The sequence below is a fragment of the Pelobates fuscus genome, chromosome 11 (assembly GCF_036172605.1).
Source record: "Pelobates fuscus isolate aPelFus1 chromosome 11, aPelFus1.pri, whole genome shotgun sequence".
Lineage (NCBI taxonomy): Eukaryota > Metazoa > Chordata > Amphibia > Anura > Pelobatidae > Pelobates > Pelobates fuscus.
Genome location: NC_086327.1, coordinates 75,393,280 through 75,417,999, shown reverse-complemented (window position 1 = coordinate 75,417,999; position 24,720 = coordinate 75,393,280). Strand labels below are relative to the sequence as shown.

The following is a 24,720-nucleotide window of genomic DNA, read 5'->3' as shown; positions in this document are numbered from 1 at the left end:
TTTTTATACTGCTCCCTTATTGATTGATGGAAACACAGCCTGTACCCCTACACACCACTACTTCTAGTAATTGGCGAATCCTATAATGGCTTCCAAACGCACACAAGACAACAAGTTGGCAAACAAAAACGATAAAAGGCGGAATAAACAAAAAAAAGGTCCGTCTGCTTTTTTTCCCCTCAAGAAACGTTGGATAGCACAGGGAAAAATATTACGGACATCTCAATACAATCTACAGAACAAGAGATAGAAAGCAATACAGTAACTCCCAACTTGCTAAAACCTAGCTTGGAGGAAGTTCTTTGGGAACAAAAAAGTGATATTAATGAGAAATTCTCAGATTTGAAAACAAATCTATCTTCTATGGTATCTAGAATCCAAAAGATTTAAGACGAGCAAGAGGCAAGAAATATTCAGTGCAAAGATATGAAAGATATGCAAATTAAGTTGGAGACAAAAATAATACATTTGGAGGAAAAGATCTGCGACCTAGAGGATAGATCTAGGAGATCGAATTTAAGATTTCGATATATCCCTGAGGATTTACGAGAATTTCTGATGGAATTTTTTTTATGAGTTTGGATGAGTCTTCTGATAAGCACAGCATTCAACTGGAGAGATGCCATAGAATTTTCTGTCCTAAAACAGATAGTAAAGAATTTCCAAGAGACATGGCATAGTGGCATTCCATTCCAATTTAAGCTACAGATTGTACAAGCATTCAAAAAGAAACGATCCACTAATGAAAAATTTCAATCTATCAAGATCCTTTCAGACATTTCCTATTACACAAGAGACAAGAGAAGAACATTTTCATTTATTTTCCCTCTTCTAAAACAACACAATTTAAAATTTAAATGGGGTCAACCATCATCTCTATGTGTTCTTTATAACAACACTTGGCAGTCTTTTGAGACACAGGAAAAAGCAAGAGACTAGTTAGAAGAGAACAACATTGTATAATAATATAAAATCAAAGTGTAAACTTAAATAATGGAGGGCATGTTGGGAGAGGAGAGAGAAGGAGGGATGTTTTTTTTTATTATTATTTTTTTTATTTTTCAGGGTAGCAACCCTGAGACACCCACAAGCGACCCACACGGGCCAACAGCCGGGTCCCATGGATGAATTCCTGTCCACCCCACAGAACCTCAGAGGTGCACGAGGCATGGACAAGATGGTGGCCCCCTCCCTGGGCTCCAGCAGTCTGGCAGGCTCCTCAAGGGATTCCCCGCGGAATAATGCACTGACCCAGATATCGGCTGACCTAGAGGCAATATCTGCCAAAATGTTCACTCGAGGTGATAAAACAGAGCTGGTCGCCGAGCTACGCTCTGTTATCTGCGGAGAAATAGCGGCGGTACGCAGGGACCTCTCGGTACTAGAACAGAGAGTGGATGACCTGGAGGAACACCGCTTTCAAACAACACAACACCAGCAGGCCACAGACCTGGCAACCACAAGACAGGGGAACCTACTCCTAGACCTTCGATGCCACGTTGAAGACCTAGATAATAGGTCGCAACAACTTTCGCGTCAGGGGCCTCCCGGAGACAGACAACGAGTCCCCATGGGAGCTCCTGACAGGCCTCTTCACACACATCCTAGGGGAAGAGGCCCCACCCAAAATCCAAATGGAACGAGCCCACAGGGCCCTCCGATCCCCAAGAAGAGAGAGCCAACCTAGAAACATGATCTGCTGCCTTACATCATTCCAGCTGAAAGACTCAATAATGAGAGCAGCCAGAACCCGGCGCACCATCACTTATATGGACTCACAGGTTTCACTGTATCAAGGCCTGTCAAACCTCACATGCACGCCGAGCACTGAAACCCCTCACCAACCTACTGCTGGAGAAAAGAATCCCTTACAAACGGGGCTTTCCGTTCAGCCTGCAGGCCAAGATTGAAAACCATTGGCACATTGTGCGCTGGCCTAACAATGTTCCCCACTTCCTTCAGGCCGCGGGCCTACCGCACGTCCACGTAAAGAACTGGATTTTGGAGTGCCCACTGGCCCACCCCAACGGGCCCCATCCAGCTGCGGACAACCTAACAGGGGGGACTTCTACACCCTTGGGTGATCTGTCCTCCCAACAGCAACGAGACTAACATCAACTGGTATGTAATCTACTCCCCGCGGCTCCGGGTGCCTCTGATACCCTGCCCTCCTGATTAGACAGCACAGAGGGATGCCCTAAAGTGACACTGGGCCTGGCAGGGTAACGGGAATAGATTGTAGGCCCCTGAGCAGCCACGCAACAAAGTGCACAGCTCCTCCACAGGTACCCTGAGAACTGGGGGAAAAGCATAGGTGGGGTGGAGGGGATGTCCGGGGGATGCAGGAGTTTCTCCATGTGGAGGTCGCTCAGTGTTCTCATGTGTGATTTCTCCCGGGATGGCCGCATGGCACTGGATTGCTTTGGGCGGGAGGATCGGGATGCATACCCGGGAATGGTGGGGGGGTCCCGAAGGGACTGGGGTGAAATGCTGTTCCATGATATGTTATAATTGAGTTCTACATGGTTAAACGTTCAAAGTCTAATGCATTTTTGACTAAGGTACACTGTTAATGTATGTTATCATTGAGTCCTAAACGGTTGAACGCCAAATGTTGATTGCCTTTTGACTATGGTACACTGTTATTGTAGCTAAGATGCTTCACGCCCTAAACCCCACCACCTCCCCTGATAGGCCCGACCCTGACACCCGCATGGGCAGACTGCCTCATGTAAAAATAGCTACACTATGTTGGCTACCCCCCCCCCCCCGGGACTTCTACCAGGCACCAGAGACCAAGTTCACTGCCACCCGTAGTGGGTTCGGTGCCGCTAGAGGCGGTTTCTGACAAACCCTTAGGTTTTCGTGACAGAGACCGCAAGTGGCCCTCCTGTGGTAACTCAGAATAGGCCTTCTTACCACAGATCCAGTACAAATTTGCTGGGGCTTTCCAACTAGATGTAGCAGATAGATCAAACCACACGTCCTTTAAATTGGCATAATTTGCAAACGGGTTAGGTGGTTCTGAGACATTTGAAGCCGACCACCAGGTTGTATTCTTTGTATTATCATCATAAGCTTTTTGCCCTAGACAAGTTAGTTCTCCTACAGATGTGTTAAACATTATTCCTTTTCTTGCTATGCAAACATAACCTATGATGGAGGTCTTTAATCGCCACTCAGATTTACCTCTAACACTCATTTGATAATCGGCTTGAGAAGATATTATTTGTTCAATTGTCTCAGAACCGGACATTACCTCCTTTGCTTCCCAGGGCCATTGGTCTCCCATGTTAGTACCTCCACATACATAGCAGTTGGTCACATTAAGACTACCAGCAATACTTTCAGCTAAATCTATAAACAGGTTTTTAGCATTATGGGTGATCTTATTTTCTACACTCATGTCTTCATAAAAAGAATGGAAAACCTGATGATCTTGGGATGCTACGGTATCGGTCTCTATCCCTATAAATAATATTGTCCCAGGATCTAAACCCGTCCCATATATCTGGAACCCAAATAAGTTACCAAACCTATCTAAAAATTGTTCAGGATTATTAATAAGTATATGGACTGGGTTACACTCCATAGACTTACAATACGGTTTGGTAGGCAACTTAGTAACAATCAAATCCTTATCTACTGTCTGTCCCCAAGTTGCCCACCCCACACAAGACCAATATGGGCAATAATTATAATCCCTATCTGGGCATTTTGGACTTACGCACTTATTTTTACTACTGAGACAAATATACTTATCGTTAGACCCATACGTTCTCTCCCATTTAAGATCCCCACATACATTCCACGGCTTTCTACCACTTGATATCGCCTTACATGCATCAAATAGCAGAACACCCGAAGAATGTACGGTTTCTAATACTGTTTTATTTATTAGGGTCCCCTGTGGATCTCCATTCCGGAGGGTCAACCAAATCATACGGGGTTGATACTCTGGATTGAAGCACCTAAATGGCATACACTATATTCTATACCTAAGTATCTACACCTAGACACATATCCTTTACACTCATATTGTGAATGCCAAATTAGGGTCTGGGAAATATGATTACCTGTTATAGTAGTCTTAATGCAAACCTCTACCTTCCTGAATATTTAAAAACACAAAAATACACATTATCAAAGACACTTCTTTCGACGTCTTCATCCTCAGTCTTCGTCCGTGCGATGGCACCTCAGCTTCCAGGATGTAAGGGCTGCAAGGAATGGAGTTCTGCTCTACCCTTCACAGAGGTCCCTTCGAGACACCCTGGCTATGACACGTGGGTAAGTGGTCAGGCTTTATTATGGCCGTCAAAACACTCACTTACTGATCTCTTTAAATACAATTGTAATCCCAATATCTCCTCGTCACTCCGACTGAGTCGTGCGCTTTAACCGGATCTTGCAGGGATTCTCTGGATCTGGTGTAGCTTGCCAAGAATCTACTGCTGCTGGTTTAACCCTGGAGTGATGAATCCATGGAGTCACTTCAGCCACCTTTATTGCTGTAGGGGTAGACAAAAGAACAACATAAGGACCCCTCCACTTAGGCCCTAACGGTATACTGTTCCACTCTTTAATCCACACTTGATCTCCTGGATGATAGCTATGAACAGGGGGATAAATATTCACAGGTAATCTATCTTGTACCCATTTCTGTACCTCCTCCATAGTTTTACCCAACTCTACAACCTGCTGCCGGGTAATTCCTTCTCCCAACTGACTCAAATCCCCCCTTAAGTTACCAAGTACGGGAGGTGGACGCCCATACATGATTTCAAAAGGTGAGAGACCCATCCTTCTGGTAGGTGTACTACGAATACATAACAGAGCTATAGGCAAAAGAACATTCCACTTCAGCTGAGTCTCTTGACACATCTTTGCCAACTGGTTCTTAATAGTTATATTCATTCTTTCTACTTTACCAGAGCTCTGAGGTCTATATGCCGTATGAAGCTTCTACTTAATACCAAGCATATGAGTCAGTTGTTGTAGGCACTGATGAACAAAAGCTGGACCATTATCCGATCCTATAGAGCATGGTAGTCCATATCGGGGTATTATTGCTCGTAACAGGAATCGTACAACTTCTCCTGCTTTCTCTGTACGAGTAGGACATGCTTCTACCCAGCCTGAATAGGTACACACACCTACTAGTAGGTAGCGATGTCCACCGGATTTAGGCATTACTGTATAGTCTATTTGAAGATCGGACATAGGGAGTCCCCCCATATACTGGACTCCCGGTGGTTTCACTGGTCCTTGCCTTGCGTTGTTCTTAGCACATATTACACATCTTCGTACAATGGCTTGAGTCAAGTTGGACAATCTTGGTATGTAGAAATGTTTTCTGAGAGATTCTTCCATACTATCTCTTCCAGAATGTGTCCCGTTGTGATAGTTCTGGACAATTTCTACAGCTAGTGATGCTGGAATGACTATTCTTCCATCTTCTAACTGATACCATTTGTTCTCCAGGTACTTCCCAGCTTCAGTCTTTAACCACTCTTCTTCTTGAGCTGTATAAACTGGAGTCCATTGAGACAGTGGAGTCGGTATAAGTGCAGCTATATGTTCCACATATTCCTGCCTTCCTGATTCAGCGGCACGCTTAGCTGCATTATCTGCTATCCGATTTCCTTTGGTTACATCACCATCTCCTTTCAGATGCGCCCGACAATGTATAATACCAACTTCTTTTGGTTCCCACACGGCTTCCAGTAGTTGTAATATTTCAGCTGCGTACTTAATTTCTTTACCCTCTGAATTCAATAGTCCTCTTTCTTTATACAAAGCTCCGTGGGCATGAGTGGTTAAAAACGCATACTTGGAGTCCGTGTAGATGTTCACTCTTAAACCTTCAGCCAATTGTAACGCTCGTGTTAGTGCAATTAGTTCTGCCTTCTGTGCCGATGTTCCTTTTGACAATGGCCGTGCTTCTATCACCTTGTCTATGGTTGTTACTGCATATCCTGCATAGCGAATCCCTTCTTTCACATAACTACTGCTGTCCGTATAGTACTGGACATCAGGGTTCTGGATGGGAAAGTCACGAAGATCTGGTCTACTTGAGAATACTTCATCCATCACCTCCAGGCAATCATGTTGACTTTCAGTAGGTTGTGGCAAAAGGGTAGCTGGATTTAAGGTGTTAACAGTCTCTAAATGCACTCTTGGGTTTTCACACAACATAGCTTGCTACTTAGTCATGCGGCTGTTACTAAACCAATTATTGCCTTTATAGTCTAGCAACGTTTGTACTGCGTGCGGGACTCGCACATAGAGTTCTTGACCCAGAGTGAGTATATTGGCTTCAGCTACCAGCAGGGCGGCGGCAGCTACGGCTCTTAGACAAGGTGGAAGACCACTGCATCCAGTTGTTTTGACATATATGCAACAGGTCTTTGCCATGATCCCAAGTACTGTGTCAATACTCCCACAGCCATTCTTCTTTGCTCGTGTACATATAAGTAGAATGGACGTGTATGATCAGGTAGACCTAATGCTGGGGCACTCATCAAAGCCTTCTTCACATCTTCAAATGCCTTTTGCTGTTCAGGTGTCCACAGGAAGCGATCGTGTTCTGTACCTTTTATAGCTGCATAAAAAGGTTTCGCCAATATCGCATAACTGGGAATCCATATCCTACAGAAGCCTGCTGCCCCCAAGAATTCCCGCACTTGTCTTCTATTCTTGGGTATTGGTATTTGGCATACAGCTTCTTTTCTCTCTGGCCCCATTATTCTTTGACCTTCAGAGATATGGAATCCCATATACTTGACAGTTGGCTGACACAACTGAGCTTTCTTCCTGGACACCTTGTATCCTGCCTTCCAGAGAATGTGTAGTAGATCATGTGTTGCTTGCTGACATATTTCTCTAGTAACTGCTGCTATCAACAAATCATCTACATATTGCAATAGTACACACTCTCCTGGGATGGACTTGAAATCCAGTAAGTCTTGACTTAAAGCTGATCCAAATAGGGTGGGTGAATTTTTAAACCCTTGGGGCAGTCTTGTCCAAGTCATCTGGCGTTTCGCGCCCGTTACAGCATTTTCCCATTGGAATGCGAAGATACACTGGCTTTCCGCAGCAATTCGAAGGCAAAGAAGGCATCTTTGAGATCTAAGACAGTGAAATAGGTAGCCCCACCCGGAATTAAAGCAAGCAGGTTATATGGATTGGGCACAACTGGGTGTATACTTACAACCGCATCATTGACTGCTCTCAAGTCCTGCACAGGGCGATACTCATCTGTACCGGGCTTTTGAACAGGCAGCAATGGGGTGTTCCAGGGGGAAGTACAGAATTTTAGGATACCATACCTTATGAACTTATCCAAGTATGATTGTATATTCTTCTTGGCCTTTTGTGGGATATGATATTGCCTTAAGCTCACTGGATAGACCCCAAGTTTCAGTTCGATTCGAATTGGTGGGATATTGCGAGCAAGTCCTGGTGGGTTGTTCTCTGCCCACACTCCTGGTATATTAAACAAGGATTCATCACTCTTAGGGTTTTGGCTAGTCAACGCTGTATAAAGTCGCCACTCTTCTTCCTTTGGTACAGATATTGTCATTATACCTGAAGGTTCTTTGAACTTTAAAGATGTTGTTCCATTTGGTAGAAACGTTATCTGCGCTTGTAGTTTTGACAACAAATCACGTCCTAGCAGTTGGACTGGACATTCAGGCATATAAAGGAATTGATGTTTTACTACGTGGCCTCCCAATGTACAGAGTCGACTTTTAAGAACCGGTTTAGCAGCACTCCTTCCAGTTGCTCCTATTACGGTGATGGTTCTTCCAGATGGAGGAGCAACTAGGTCAGTCACCACCGAATGTTCAGCACCAGTATCGATCATGAACGCACTCCTTTTTCCCCCTATTGATACATCGACCATAGGCTCCGCTCGGCCAAAGGGGATAGAGCCCGGTCGGTATCAATAGTCCTCCATGACCATGTCAGCCAATCCTACAAAGTCCCTATCTTCTCTATCGCGGGATCTCTGCGCTGCTGGATAATACCTGTCTTCTCTAACACTTCCTCTATTGCTACCATTATTCCCTCCAGGACCTCCTCTACCTCTCGCTCTGCCTCTATAATTACCATATCCTGCCCTAGGTCTGTCTCTCTCATACTGTTCCCTTTGTGGACACTCACTTCTCCAATGCCCTTCTTCCCTACAGTACGCGCACTGATTCCTACTCAGGGGTTCCCTATTCCACTTACTATCGCCTTTATCTGCTCCCCTATACACCTCTTTCTCCCTTCTATCTACGCCTGCGATCGCTACCGCTAGCATATCTGCCTTTCTACGCATCTTGCGCTCTTCCTCTTTCTTCGTCTCTGTTTCCCTGTTCATATACACCTTATTCGCTACCTCCATTAGTTGGGTTATGGACATCCCTACGAACCCTTCTAACTTTTGTAGCTTACGCTTTATATCTCCGTAGGCTTGGCTGACAAAGGCAGTGTTAACCATCCGGGAATTCTCAGGGGCCTCCGGATTAAAGGGGGTATACAAGCGGTATGCCTCCAATAATTGGTCATAAAAGACACTGGGCGATTCATCACATTTCTGCAATACCTCAGCCGTCTTAGACATATTAATCGCCTTCTTTCCTCCAGCTTTCATGCCAGCAATCATAGCGTCCCTATAAGCTTTTAAATGAACCAAGTCTGCGCCATTGACATTCCAATTTGGATCGGCATTTGGATAATGTGCTGTGGCCCATGCTGCTGGGATGGCCTGATTTTGTGTCCGGGCCTCTTCTTCCAGCGCTTTAATTGCCGCTTGATTTATCCTAGTACTTTCCTCGTTATTAAACAATGTCATTAATAATTGCTGGCAATCAGCCCAAGTGGGATTATGTGTCTGGACTATTGAAGTAAACAGATCCGTCATGGCTTGAGGCTTTTCGGTGTAAGAGGAGTTATGGGTCTTCCAATTAAAGAGATCGGTGGTCGTGAAAGGGACATAGACGTAGACTGGATCAGCATATTGTATCTGGCCGTCATCGTTAATGTGTGTCGGGCCAGGAGTCAATCGAAGTGGCATTTGATAATGTCGGGGTTGGAGAGTACCGGTCAGTTGTCGGGTTAATATGGGGCTTCGTAGGGATGCGTCAGTTAGGGGTTCCGGTCGAGGGGTAGTAAGACAAGGGGATGGGGAAGCTTTACTATGGGGAAGGTTGGTGAGTAGAATATTCCGGGCCGGGCTAGGGGGAGCCTGACCGGAAGCTAGATATGGCGCCAAATCTGGGTATGTGGAGTTAACGGAATCAGGTATCGGAAGGGGAGGGTTTGAAACAAAGGGGCTGGGCTCTGAGCTAGAGGAGGAAGTAGGTGGGGACAACGGGGCAAGGGGAGGAGTGTTTCCAGCAGCACCTCCTCTTCCTCTTCCTGTGGAGGAGGAGTAAGGGGGCGGCATAGGGATCTCAGACTCAGGGGGCGTGTCCAAAATGGGCGTAATTACGGCCTTAGTGGACAAGCGAGTCCTGGCCACCATGAGGCGACATTGTTCCTCGTGGCATACTCGGATCCATTTTGGCGAGTCATTTACGGCCAACAATCAATATATGGAAACTGGCCGTGAAGTTCAGGCCTACCTGATACAGCCACGTGTACACGCTGTACCAGATTAGGATCCAAACTGCCACGTGGCGGCCATGTGGCAACCAAAGTAGGCCATTCCCTACTACACAAAGTAATCAGGCGTGCTGGAGACATCTTTACCCCCAAATCACATGCTTTATATCCCTTTTTAAAATTCTTTATCATACATCCTAAGGGATCCAAAATCGTTGAATCTGACTCGCCCATACTTAACAATGGAGCGTCGTTTCCAACAGAAACTATACAAACACTCTATCAACGGTCACACCCGTCTCCTCGGCAACAGCACCACGTGGTACAGTTACTAAGTGAAACGCACACAACAAAACACTCAGGGAATTCCCGTACACACACAGCTGTTACACCAGTCACTAAGTAACTAATACTGTGCCCTTTGGCAAAACTATACGGTCACCCACGCTATAATTCCCTATATTTGAATTACTCGTCTATAACATACCCCAGTAACATCGTCTTTACAAACAGTAGTTACAGTACGGTTAGCATAGGTTAAAGTACAATTTAAAGTCACAGTACAATTAGTAGTGGTTATGGTGTTAAACATGCAACATAGACGATAATTATTAGTACTTATTTACAGTGTCAGTAATTATACATGGTTATGGTACCGTGCACTATAATACAATTACACACTATTCACACTCTCGCTAGACGGCAGAGCTCACGCTATCTAGCAAGATATACACGCTACTACAACAATCTTTAACACATATACAATTCCCAACTAATCTATTGGCCAGTACCTTGATGGACTACCTAAAACTATCTACATACGTTTTGGTTAGCCACACTGCCCAAGCACCACATATAGCGAACTAGAGGGCGGAATTTACAACAGTACCCTCTTAGTCTATCTACTCTATCAATAGTCTAGTGGGTTCCAAATTTACACGCCTTCCCACTTAGCCAAGATAGGTTGAGATCTAGCGAACCGAATTTACACAGGCGCCGCTTAGTCTCCCGGTCCCTCCGACCTAGCGAACAAAATATACACCCTAGAACGCTAGTCTAGACAAGACACCGGTGTCCGGCTAGGGCTATTTACACCAGAACCCCGCCTGACTCCAAACCAAAATTAAACGGGCTTACTAAAGGGCGTTTAATTGAGCGGTGCACCTTCGCTCCTTCCCTCCACTGGAGGGGGCAGATTCCAAATAACCCCTTATGGGCCTACCGCACAATCGGTATCCAATACCCCTAGTGGGTCCGCCGTCTAAAACAGCGGTCGTCTTACCTCCTCATTCCTGAACCTGAGTTCACACTCATCGACGGGGACACCCCAGCACTTACTACGTAGAGGCCGATGATCTCCTGGACAACAAACCAGTGGCGCCGAGACGAAGGGAGGTCCACGCAGAAGTTCAGGGGTGCAGCCGTAGAGAACGTGGGCAAAGATAGACCGTCTCACGCCTCTGCTTCTCAGCTACCGTTGAACGATGAGCTTCCCGGCCAATGCACCAAATGATACCGGAGAAACTGACGGAAGCCAAGCACAGAGAGATGGACACAGGTTTCTTCAGGAAGGAAGAGATTCTTTATTCGGTTCACCGATCGGGACTCAGAAGGACTAATGTCACCAAAATACAACAAGTTCTGAGCCCCGGACAATAGTGTAGGCTCCTTATATAAGCATGTAACTCCACCCATAAGTAACTCCACCAACACATTCTCTTACCCAATCAAACCAATAAGAACTAACTTCCGGTTTGACCGCATGGCTTGCCCAGCACAATGGAGGGGAATACTACATCCGGTATTCTTGCACATGCTCCGTACACTACTGATCGTATCTTTGCCACGTGCAACTAACCGACCGATTCACCAGTATATGCACGTACACATGCCACGTGGTAATCTCGGCCTACTAAATTTAATTTTACCGAGATTCCACCACACCACTAGTAGGGCACAAGACGGTTACACGCCAAGCTTCACAACACCAAGCCGAAATGGTTCCTGACCAAACCTAACAACGAGCCGCTATATCTGCCTGTACTCCCAAGATCAATGACGGATCCAGAGCCTGATCTCGGGAGGGGCACTTGTAAATTATTTAAATAAATTATCCTGGCACAATAACCACTACAGCTCAGTGTAGTAGTTATGGTGCCAGTAGTGCCAGGATCCCACCCCAGAGTAAGTAGTCATACCATTTAAGAATAGTTTGACAACTTACCTGGGGTCTGCTGGGATATAGGGCATAGGAGAAGTGGTGTGTGTTAGGGGTGAAGTGTGTGTGTGAAAGGTGCAGTGTGTGTGTGAGTGGTGAAGTGAGTGTGAGTGCGTAAGGGCGGCAGTGTGTGTGTTAGGGGGCAGTGTGTGTGTGAGGGTGGCAGTGTGTGTATGGGGGCACTGTATGTATGGGGGCACTGTATGTATGTGTGGGGCACTGTATGTATGTGTGGGGCAGTGTGTGTATGGGGGGGCACTGTGTGTATGGGGGTCATGTGTGTGTGTGTATGGGTGTGCAGTGTGTGCGGGGCAGTATGTGTATGGGGCAGTGTTTGTGGGGCAGTGTGTGTATGGGTGTGCAGTGTGTGTATGGGGACAGTGTTTGTGGGGCAGTGTGTGTATGGGGACAGTGTTTGTGGGGCAGTGTGTGTATAGGGACAGTGTTTGTGGGGCAGTGTGTATATGGGGACAGTGTTTGTGGGGCAGTGTGTGTATAGGGGCAGTGTGTGTATGGGGACAGTGTTTGTGGGACAGTGTGTGTATGGGGGCAGTGTTTGTGTGACAGTGTGTGTATGGGGGCAGTGTTTGTTGGGTAGTGTGTGTATGGGGTCAGTGTGTGAATGTGGGAAGTGTGTGTAGTGTTTTTATGTGGGGCAGTGTATGTGGGGCAGTGTGTGTTTGCGGTCAGTGTGTGTATGGGGGAAGTGTGTATGGGGGAAATGTGTGTATGGGGACAGTGTTTGTATGTGGGGCAGTGTTTGTATGTGGGGCAGTGTGTGTATGGGGGCAGTGTGTGTATGGGGGCAGTGTGTGTATGGGGTCAGTGTGTGTATGGGGTCAGTGTGTGTATGGGGTCAGTGTGTTTAAGGGGGGAAGTGTGTAGTGTGTGTATGGGGACAGTGTTTGTATGTGGGCTAGTGTGTGTACAGTGAACTCTAGCCCGCGCTCCAGGGCTAGAGTTCACTCTTGCGAGATTTGGAGCGTTGCCATGGTAACCGTGGCAACGCTCCAAATCTCGCGAGAGGAGGACCCGGAGGAGCTGCGGGCTGAGCTCCCGGGTCCTCTTTTCTCCCTCTCCCTCCCCTGCCGGCTGTCAGCACAGTGTCTGCGGACCGGGGAGGGAGATCACTGATCACTCTCCCCGGTCCGCAGGCACGTTGCAGGGCTAGCGCTTGGGCAATGCCAGCCCTGCACTAGCTGGCAGGGGGAAATCTCAGGGGGGGCAATTGCCCCGTTGCCCCCCCGCTGGATCCACCAATGCTCCTAACTTCAATTTCAATTGGGTGGGCACAAGGGGGGCATTGCATCATGTAGGGGGGCCATGGCCCCCTCTGAACCCCCTCCTAGTGATGCCACTGGAACAGGACCATAACTGACCCTGACCATAACTGCAGCCATACTCCTGAAATTCTAAAGTCCCTTTATTTCTATTTGAAATGTTGGGTGGTGGCCATTAGGGTTTGCATATTTAAATAGAAAGCTCAAGTAGAATACTATGGATAATATATTTATTATGCTTAATTGATTGTAGAACATGTTACATTTCTTTGATAAGTAAGGGTTAAAGACTGTAGTAGATGTGACTTTTACTTCTACAATCCTAAATGTCTCTGAGACTTATTGTTTAATCGAATATGGAAACATAAATGTGACGGCAGATAAGAGCCATTCGACCCATTTAGTCTGCCCAATTTTTTCAATACTTGCATTAGTCTCGTACATCTAGGATAGCCTTATGCCTAACCCATGCATGCTTAAACTCGCTCACTGTGTTAACCTCTACCACTTCAGCTGGAAGGCTATTCAATGCATTCTGATATTATTTTTAAATCTGTGCCCCTCTAATTACTCTTGTTTTTCTTCTTTTACATATACTCTCCTCCCTTACTATGTTGATTCCCTTTATGTATTTAAATATTTTTATCTTATCCCCCGTCTCATCTTTTCTAAAACTTTACATGTAAATTGTACCCTGCAATCCATGAAACAGTTTAGTAGCCCTTCTCTGAACTCTCACCAAAGTATTAATATCCTTCTCATAGGCGTGCGCAACGGGTGTGCCTGGGCACACCCTAATCACACCTCTGTGCTGCACTGCCTTAGGGCAGACTAACATGTTGTGTCCTTGGTCCATAACCGAGGACCCTACACAGGAGGGGGCCCGGTGGCTTGCCCACAATGCCGCCGGGTGCGAGGCCCCTCCTGTCAGTCTGCCCTGACGGAAATCCAGCCTCAGTCTGCAGCTCCGCCGGGAGTGAGCTGCAGACTGAGGTGTCTTGCAATCTCCATCCTGTCAGAGCGTTACCATGGCAATGCTCTGACTGACTGGAGATCGCGAGACTCACCATGTAGTCTGCAGCTCACTCTCAGCGGAGCTGCAGACTGAAGAGAGAGGGCGCCCACTGGGCCACCAGGGAAGATATTTAAACCTTCCTCTGCCCCCTGGCACTCACTGCCCCTCCACCACCCCCTACTCCCTGTCACTGCCCCTCCACCCCCCTACCCCCTTTCAATGCCCCTCCACCACCCCCTACCCCTGTCACAGCCCCTCCACCACCCCATGTCAATGCCCTTCCACCACCCCCTACCCCCTGTCACAGCCCCTCCACCCCCCTAGGCCTGTCACTGCCCCTCCACCACCCCCTTCCACCTGTCACTGCCCCCTAACCCCTGTCACTGCCCCTTTAACCCCCACACCCTGTCACTGCCCCTCCACCACCCTAATCCCTGTTACTGCCCCTCCACTCCCCCCACCCCCATCACTGCCCCTCTACCCTCCTAACCCCTGTCACTACCCCTCTATCCCCCTAATCCCTGTCACTGCCCCTCTACACCCCAACCCCTGTAACTTCCCCTCCACCCCCCCACTGACCTTCTATCCCCACTAACCCCTGTCACTGCCCCTCTATCCCCCCTAACCCCTGTCACTGCCCCTCCACCCACTAAACCCTGTCACTGCCTCTTCACCCCCTCACGCCATGTCACTGCCCCTCCACCCCAACACCCTGTCACTGCCCCTCTACCCCCAGTCACTAACCATCTACCCCTGCTACCCCCTGTCACTGCCCCTCCACTCCTTATCCCCTGTCGCTGTCCCTCTACCCCCTCTAAAACCTGTCGCTGCCCCTCCACCCCCCTACCCCCTGTAGCCCACAAGGTGCATCCCTCACAATCATACACACTGTACCCCTCACAATCACACACACACTGTACCCCTCACAATTACACACACTGTTCCCCTCACAATTAGACACACTGTACCCCCACACACTGCACCCCTCACGATCATACACACTGTACCCCACACACACTGCATCCCTCACAATCACACACACTGCACCCTTCACAATTACACCACACTGTACCTTTCACAATTACACACATACACAGTACCCCTCGCAATCACACACACTGCACCCCTTACACGCTGCACCGCTCACAATCGCACACACACTGCACCTATGTATATATATATGTGTGTATGTATGTATGTATGTATATATATATATATATATATATGTATGTGTGTGTATGTGTATATAAAAATACATATACACGCAGCGTGTGTGTTTGTGCTTTAGGGTGCACACCCTAATGCAACAGGCTGCACACGCCTTTGATCCTTCTGGAGATACGGTCTCCAGTACTGCGTACAATACTCCAAGTGAGGTGTTCTGTACAATGACATTAGCACTTCTCTCTTTCTACTGCTAATACCTCTCCCTATACAACCAAGCATTCTGCTAGCATTACATTGTCTGCCTAATTTATTGCATTGTCTGCTTACCATATGTACATGGGTGTTTCTCCTCAACAATAGCATCCTTTATGCTGAAACCAGTCAGTGTATTATTCGCTATTTAAAGTGAACAAAAAAAAAAAAAAAAACACAAATGGATACAAACTGGCAGTGCAGGATTTCTTGTTTTACACCTTCTTCACATGATGTATGTAAGAAGAAAAAGTATCCATAAAAGAGCTAGTATCACTGGATCCATCTACACATGGGTTTATCCTTGTGGAGTTTACCAGACACCAGTGAGTGTTACTTTCTATAAAATATAGAAATTTACATATATATTGTTACCGTAGACAAGATCTTACTTAACTCACAGAAACTTGTATTAATGCTGTTGTAGCTTGAAGGAAACTATGTGGATACTTTATTATCTGTTCTTAAAGGGATACTGTAAGCACTGAAACAACTTTAGTAAACTCCTTAAGATCATAGCTTCTGTTTGCTTGTTTTGTACTTAAGGATCCACACAATTTTAGAATTTTTGCTATGGGTGTGTTTACCTCAAATTCCATCTTTTGCCTTTATTGTACTAAAACAAGTATGTGGATATTTTATTATCTGTTCTTAAAGGGATACTGTAAGCTCTAAAATAACTTTAGTTAACTCCTTAAGGTCATAACTTCTGTTTGCTTGTTTTGTACTTAAGGACCCAAGCAATTTTAGAATTTTTGCTATTGTTGTGTTTACCGCAAATTCCATATTTTGCATTTATTGTACCAAAACACATTATATACTAGTTAGTTAAGCTCAAAGAGGGAATTAATATTGATGTGGCATATACATATAAATGTATAAATTCTCATTTTTTATTAAATGAAATTAAAAAAAAGAAAAATATGCAACAAAAAAACAACACATTTTTTCTTTTAGTGCAGTTTTAGCAATAATAATTAAGATACATACTTATTGCATCTTAAGAGAAGTAATTAAAAAATACATTTATTTATTTAAAATGCAATTTCAGTGTAGAATGATTGTAGCATTTGGTGTGTTTGTCTTTTAAGTTTAATAGCCAACGCAGAAAACCAAATTGCCAGAGAAAAATATATATTTATATAAAATAGACAACACAGTCTATTAAACTAAGTGCATTTTATGTTGTCATTTAACTGCAAATCTCTCTTACAAATTGTAGTAAAATTGTATTTGTGATTTTCATTTTTATTTTACGGACACACTTAACAAGGCTTTGTTAGACATCAGCAGAGGGATTTCCTAGCTCTCACAGTATTGGGGATGCTGTAAGCTCTCTAAACTGTGTTATTGCAGCAGGAGAGGAAGAGCTAAATCTCATGCTGCATCACCTCACACAGACATCATTGCTGGGCAGCTGGCAGTTCTTCTCAGACCCTGGGGGTCTCTCAGACACAAGGGGTGGAAAATAGCATTTTTATATTTGCAGTGGCAGCACTTTAAATAATTTAAAGGGATATGAGAAGTGCTCATTTTGAGCACTGCTCATAGCTTTCCTGTCAGTCTGGGGTCACTAACTGTGGCCCCAACTGACTGAGGGGACCATCTTTCGATTCCTTGGATTCCTCAGCATCCATTCCTTGGATGCTGAAAACTAACCCTTTCTTAGCAGGCAGATAAAATTTAAATTTAATTAGACATACTAAATCCTGTCTAAATTCAGTCTTAAATATTAGGATATAAATCCTTCACAAACCTTAACCCATTCCACATTTTGTAATCTATGTGAAGGGGTTGTATGAAGGAAATGTATTACGATTTGCAATAGGGTTGATTATCAACCCTATCAGAGCCGTGGCAACTGACATTTAAAGTGGATAAGTGCAAGATAATGCATCTTGGGCATAAAAACCCAAGGGCAAGGGGGGCCTGAGTGTAATGATGACTGGATGTGTTTTCTAAGAGCTCCTCTGGTTTTAAAAGTATTAGTTCAGGCGCTAATACTTTTGTTTTTTTTATCATGAGCAAACTAAGTCCTCCTGTATCGATTGACCAACTTGGGGTTGCCTCTGATGAATGTCTGTGGCTCCCTAGGAGGGAATTCTTATGGTCTGTTGTAGCGGAGAGGTAGTACAATCCACAATATCTCCGCTGGGTAACAGGAACAGCATAAAATAATCCAGGCAAATAAATACAGCATACAATAATCCTGGTAGCGTTGTAAGAATCCTTTCTTCCCAAGAACTAGACGACACATAGGCTGGGAGTCAACTGAGCTTTTAATCACAGGTCACAGTATTTATGGGATTCCCCATGCAAGGGGTTTCCCTACTGACATTACAGGGGTTGTACAGTAGGGGACTACATGGGGAACTTAACAACCTGGACATTTCTCCCATCATGCACTGCTGTACGAGAGGGATACTCCCACTAGCATTGCCATTTTGCTTCCCAGGGTGATAGTGAATTGTAAAGTCAAAAGGCTGCAGCGCCAAACTCCAGCGCAACAGCCTGGCATTGTCTCCTGACACCCTGTTCAGACACACCAACGGGTTGTGATCTGTGAGTAATGTAAACGGTTGTCCATACAAATAGGGTTGCAGTTTTTTGAGGGTCCACACCACAGCCAGGCACTCCTATTCAATGGCGGCGTAGCTCACTTCCCTGGGCAAAAGTTTTTGGCTTAGATAAGCTACGGGATGCTCGCCACCATCTGCTCCGACTTGGCTCAGTACTGCTCCCAATCTAAAACATAGAAGCATCTGTATGGGCGAGAAAGTGTTTAGTTGGATCAGGAGCAGAGAGTACAGGTGATTTAATGAGCGCCGTCTTGAGCTGTTGGAACGCCTGTTCACACTCTGGGGCCCATACTATCTTGGGGAGGTTTTTACAGGTTAAATCAGTGAGAGGTTTAGCTAGGGTGCTGTAGTTAGCTACAAATTTCCTGTAGTACCCTGCGGTACCCAGGAATGCGAGGACCTGGGTTTTAATGCGGGGGTTGGCCACTGGGCTACTGCCTTTATCTTAGCGGGCTCTGGTTTCTGTAGCCCGCTTCCTACTCTGTGCCCTAAGTATTGAACTTCTGCCATTCCTATATGGCACTCACTGGGCTTTAGGGCCAGTCCAGCCTCCCTAATCCGGTCCAGTACGGCTCCTATGTGGGTCAGGTGTTCGGGCCAGGAGCAGCTAAAAATGTCTATATCATCCAAGTATGCGCACGCATACTCCTGAAACCCATCTAGTAGCCGATCTACCATCCTCTGAAAGGTAGCCGGGGCATTTTTCATCCCGAATGGCATGACCTTAAACTGATACAGGCCAAACGGGGTGACAAATGCCGACTTGGGGATGGCGTCCTCGGCTAGTGGAATTTGCCAGTACCCTTTGCACAGATCTATTGTAGTGAGGTACTGGCCTCTGCCCATTTTGTCTAGGAGCTCGTCTATCCGGGGCATAGGGTAGGCGTCTGAGGTTATTTTATCATTGAGCCTCCGGTAGTCCACACAGAAATTAGTCGTGCCGTCCCGTTTCGGTACTAGTACTACCGGGGAGGCCCAGGGGCTGTCAGAATGTTCTATTACCCCTAACTGCAGCATTTATTCAATCTCCTTCCGCATACTTTCTTTAACTGATTCGGGAATGCAATAAGGGGTTTGGCGAAGGGGAGTCTGGTCTAGGGTTTCTACCTTGTGAGTGGCTAACGGAGTGTACCCGGGTAGGTTGGAAAAAGTGGCCCCCTTTTCCTGGATTAGTCTTTGGACTTGGGTTCGCTCCTGGGGGTTTAACCGCTCTCCTAACTGTACTTCTCCCAGGTCTCCGCTCTGGCCCTCTTGGTCTAAGAGATCTGGGAGTGGCAAATTATCATAATCTTCAGTGGCAGGTGCACAGATCGCGGTTACCTCTTCTGTGCGTTCGTGGTATGGCTTGAGCATGTTCACATGGAGCATGCGCTTGCCTCCCGCGCCTGTGACCGGACCGATCACATAGGTGGTATCACAGATCTGCTCTACCACCTTGTATGGGCCCTGCCAGGAAGCCTACAGCTTGTCCTTGTGGACGGGTCGTAAAATTAGCACTTTTTGCCCCACCTGAAAGCTGCGGTCCCTGGCTCCCTTATCGTACCATCTGCGCTGCCTTTGTTGGGCCGCCTGGAGGTTGTCGCGTACGTTCTGGGTCAGCAACTCCAGGCGATCCCTAAACTCTAGCACATAGGGTACGATGGGGGTGCCGTTAATAGTCTCTTCTCCCTCCCAGTGTTCCCAAATTAAATCCCCCCTCACTCTCCTCCCGAATAATAGTTCGAAAGGAGAGAACCCGGTGGATTCCTGAGGTACTTCCCTATAGGGACTTTATCGGGTGTCTTAACTATGAATATGTTTTAATATGGAGTGTTTTATTAATGTACATATATTAAAGACTAAATAAAACTATGATTCATATTTAATGGATAGTATAGTATATTTCAACATTTCTTTATTTTTAAACTTTTTTTTTCTTCTTTTCTTTTGTGTCCCCAGTGAGTGCATATTTTCATTTGTATGTGTGGGCAGGGGTATGTGTCCATATGTTGGCTGATGAGTAAAAGATATTATCAGTGAGGTTGAATTTGTGCATGTTTTCATGTATAAGGGTGAGTGGGTACGTGTTTTCACATATAAAAGTAAGTGGGTGCATGTGTTTATGTATAGGAGTAAATGGTGCACGTTTTCTGGAATTCAAATTAGTATGTGCAGGTCTTCAGCTGCAGGTTAAGTGGATACATGTTTTGTGCATAAAGGTGATTAGGTACAAATACCCACATAAGTGGATAAATGGGTACATGATTCTATGAATTGGGTTGCTAAGTAATTTTTGCTATGTTTGGGTGAATGAATGAATGCATGTTTTCAGGAATGAAGGTGAAATCACTGCTTCTTCTTCATGAGCTTTATGATGCCACCTTTCTTGGAAAAAAAATAACACCCATGCTAATTTGCGTAATTAATTATATATGAGTGACATCATAGGATATGACGCCAAAGGAAGTGATATATATGAGAAAAAAAATAAACCTGTAAAGGAAAAATAAAAGTAAAACCTAATATAACTAAAATGCTACTTTTCAGTTTGCTTTCCGCAGAGACAGAATGCACATCTAGACCGAAGTGCCCGCCCTCTTAGGTACTCATAAGGTGGACCTAGCAGCAGGCTGTCTATGTCCCCTGTGTGTGGTGCATTGTGGACATGGACACTGAGTTTGGGGATTGAAAATGGTGGGGAGCTTTGTTACGAGCAGTACTGTTCTGTTCATAGGTGCCATTTGCTGCCCGCCATCATCATATCAGCCCTGAATTTGTCCAGGGCTACAAGTGAGTGAACAGGACCAATGGGGCTGGTAAACATTTGGGTCATGTGATTCCCCTGGCTGTAGGCTCACAGATGTCATATACAGCAATCAGACACCAGTATCCATGTTAAGACCGTGGTGTGATCAATCACACAAGTGGAATTTTAGGAGCATGGGGGATAATAAGCAACCAGATGACAGGGCTCATTCTGAGTGCCTGTTACATATAATAAATCAGTGTGGGGCAATTAAACATTGCCCCAGTTGACAGAGGGGAGACACATGTATTGGTTGATGGATCTTCCCAGGCACCATTCACCCCTTTACATGGGGTGGTTATCAGCATATTGATCATAATAAAATAATATAGTGGATGGTAAAACCTATATACTGTGGTACTGTATTAATATAACACTGTTTTCATCTTTCCTAGGTTTTCAGTGGTATTTTGCACTATGAGGGACCACTACAAGTTTTGCTGTATTTTAGCTTTTTTGTTTCTTCTGAGCTTTTTTTTACAGCGTAAGGTTATCAAGGTATGTTGCTCTTCTCTTATTTTACTTGTTTTAATTTGATGACTCTGCTAAATCAGGAATGCTACTGAACAGTACTGTGGGGAAAATGTTAAGGGTAATGCCATAGAGGTTTTCTCTTGACATAATAAACCACCGAAGGTCAAGTGGAATGTTTCCTGATCCTTAATACATGCTTCACCGCTTGCTTGATACATGTATCCTTTATATTACATGATCTTTTTTTTAAATGTTACGGTTAGTGTTATAGTTAATGTTAGGGCAGTGTAGAAGTAGGTGTTTTAAATATCTTGTGAATCTCAAAATATTATGTTCCCTTAATGACAATATACCACATGTGGCTGACCTGCATTGAAATTTGCATCTGTTGGTCAGAGAATTTTGAGTTACCCAATGAACTTCTTGGTTTTACAGTAGACCCTAACCAGTGGTTATCTCTCATAGAAGTAGTGAAAGCCAGGAATAAAAGGTCTATCACAAATTTACCTAACCACCAGATAATATGTGACCTGGATGAGTAAGAGAGCTCCAAATTGCACCTACCCTCCAGATTGCACCTACCAAGAAAAAGTAGTTTTATTTATGAAATGAGCAGCATGAATGGTAAGATTTAGGACACCTCTCACATTTCCTATCAGATATGGGCCCAATTGATTCTGCTTTCTAGCTAGGCAAAAAAAAGTATTGGGGAATGGTATCAAATGTTGGCTCACCTATTACCCAATACCACAAGGAGGGAACTGGAGAGAAGGAGTATTGACCAGTCTACAGGTCGAGCACTAACTATTATCATTAGCCATCAGTGGAAGCTCATACCAATTTAACCAGACTGTTTCAATTACTTGGTAAAAAGGAAATACTTTCTCTAAACCTTTAAACAGAAATAGTCAACAGACCTAAAGGCAAAAATAAATATTTATTCTATGTTTATAAAATCAGTATATTAAGCAAATCACAGGAAAACTACTGGTGCAGCCAAATCTTACACTATACACTTGACAGGCTTATTCATAGATAATGGTAGGACAAATACAGTTGAATATAAAAAGAAAAAGCCAGAGGATTGGATAAATAAAAAAGTCACCCACAATTAAATGTAATTAAAAAAATTTAACCCTGGGGGGCGGAGCCTAGCAGCCAAGCCGACTGGTTGCATACTTTGTGAGCTCCGTGCAGACTGGCTCTAAAACAGCTATTATTACACATTACTGCCGTGAGTTTACTAAGTGGAGAGACAGACACTGCATCTCACCTACCTATGTTCCTGACCGAGACCGGCGGCATTCTCTGGAGGTGGAACTGAGGCCTACCAGAGGCCTACTCACAGTTAGGGAGGCGGACAATCCCGCAGCTCGTTGCCACACACCTCGTACAGAGACCTAACTTGTACTCTCCACCCCCCCCCCACCCGCTGGTGAGGGTTATCCCGGCACCTTCTATCCGTGCCTCATTAGAATCGCTATTGCGATTACCCATCTGTAGCAGCCAACCTGCAGTAACAAAGATGGCGGACACCATGTGCACTTCAGCACCCCAGGGCACGCAACTGACCATCCTGGAGAAGCTGGACGCCCTATTTGAGATCTTCTGGTCCAAACTGACCTGTAACCTGCACACACCTGCTGAAGTGCCATGGGCACCATCCTTACATCACACTACTGTGACCCCGAGACGACGCCCTGGCACAGCACGTAAAGCAGGTTACGCGGCAATCACTTTGCCGCAGAAGACCCGGACCAGCACCAACCCACTACCTTCCTGGGCCATGGCCCAAACTGGGACAGTCTCCTGGACACCACTCACTCCCTCAGAGGATCTCACCAACATTTGAACCACAGCAACCTCTTTTGAGACCTCGAGAACAAGCCCTGGTCATAACCAACGCTGGGACTCACGGGACTGGTGCATGGGGCTTTCAGGGGGCCTGGGGTTGGTGGGGTACAGTTGCAGGGGTCAGGGGCTGCATGTCAAGGTAGTTCCCATTTTCTGACGAGCGTGGGCTAAACTCTCTTGTCTTAATACTCACCCTAGACCCATGGCTTGCACCATCTCTGTGGGACCTAGCCTCACATGTTCTAGCCTCACATGTTATATCCTTGCCCTCATGTGCCAAGCAGTATGTTATACTGCTATTTTATGTGTCACTTTTTTACCCCCTGAATGCTACACAGGCATAATGACCCTTTAATACCGAAAAGAGCACATACGTACGCATAGCATGCTATCTTCACACTATGTCAATTCTACATGACTGGATAATCTCCTTAGGCTAACTATACCAGCATTGATACTTACCTAGCATGTGTAAATGTACACTTTCCTAAAACTATAAAGATTTGTAACTTCTTCTGTAGTAACCAAAGGTGTGCAGCGCACACTAATCGCTAACCTGTTGAATTTCTGCCTGCCCTGGGTATGCCTCACTGATGATGCCTAACAAGGTTGAAACAATCGACTGGGGTTGCTGTATCTCTCGTGCAGAGGGAACTTGCTGGCATTTCGGATCTGGACTGCCCGTATGGGTGGGACCAGTCTGATATGCTTCAGAGATGTTCTCTCTGTAATGGCACAAGATGAGTTAAAACCAGCTTGAGTTCTGAGCGGGGACCCACCGAAGGGCAGGCTATTTTTTAGCTGCTGTCCGTCCTCAGTGCACTCTTGCAACTTATTTTTGTCGCCTAACCTGTTCAGAACAAACCTGTTCATGCTTACCAAACGCATTTCAATGTATATCTCATTAATAACCTTAAGCTCCGTATAAAAACTTGCTCATATAATCTAACATAACTTAAAAAACCTGTAAAAATTTGCCAATTTTAACAATGCCATGTGAATTATATATTATGTCTGCTTCTTGTTGCTATTGTGACTGTGAAGAAATGACTATTTGTTCGGTATTTTTTGGCATATTTCTTGCTTTCCTGTGTATTTTCATTCGGCAGATGGGACTGCCAAACAAAGACCACCCCTGGCTCACTTAACTTCAAAGCCGGCATCACTTTCACCCTCTATGTGTGCGGTCAGCGTTCGTACTACCGAACGCCACGTGGCAGAGAAAACCGCGGCCATCTTTTTTTCGTCAAACAAAGGCAGCGGGACTTGGTCGTCGAGTGTCTGGAACTAAAATCGGACACTCGACTTCCCAAACACCGGTCTCAATCATACGAACGCTGGAACTATTGATACCGATTAGCTAGAAGAGCGCTATTCGGTACAAATATGCACACGAATGAGGGGAACAATCGCTGCTAGGAGCCAGGGGAATTCATTCGGTACTTTTATTCGTTTTTTCCCTTTTTCTAAAGTGACCGGCAAAACCCCACGAACCT

The 24,720-nt window shown here is 45.4% G+C and overlaps 1 protein-coding gene across 1 annotated transcript in view; it reads left to right on the top strand.

Annotated features, from left to right (window-relative positions):
• Window positions 1-21,295: 21,295 nt before the first annotated feature.
• Window positions 21,296-24,720, top strand: part of LOC134577420 (NXPE family member 2-like) — a 95,042-nt gene continuing 91,617 nt past the window's right edge. The window contains exon 1 of the mRNA XM_063436148.1: window positions 21,296-21,394. Within this exon, the coding sequence (XP_063292218.1) occupies window positions 21,314-21,394 (81 nt within the window). The 5' untranslated portion in view covers window positions 21,296-21,313. The remainder of the gene's footprint in view (window positions 21,395-24,720) is intronic.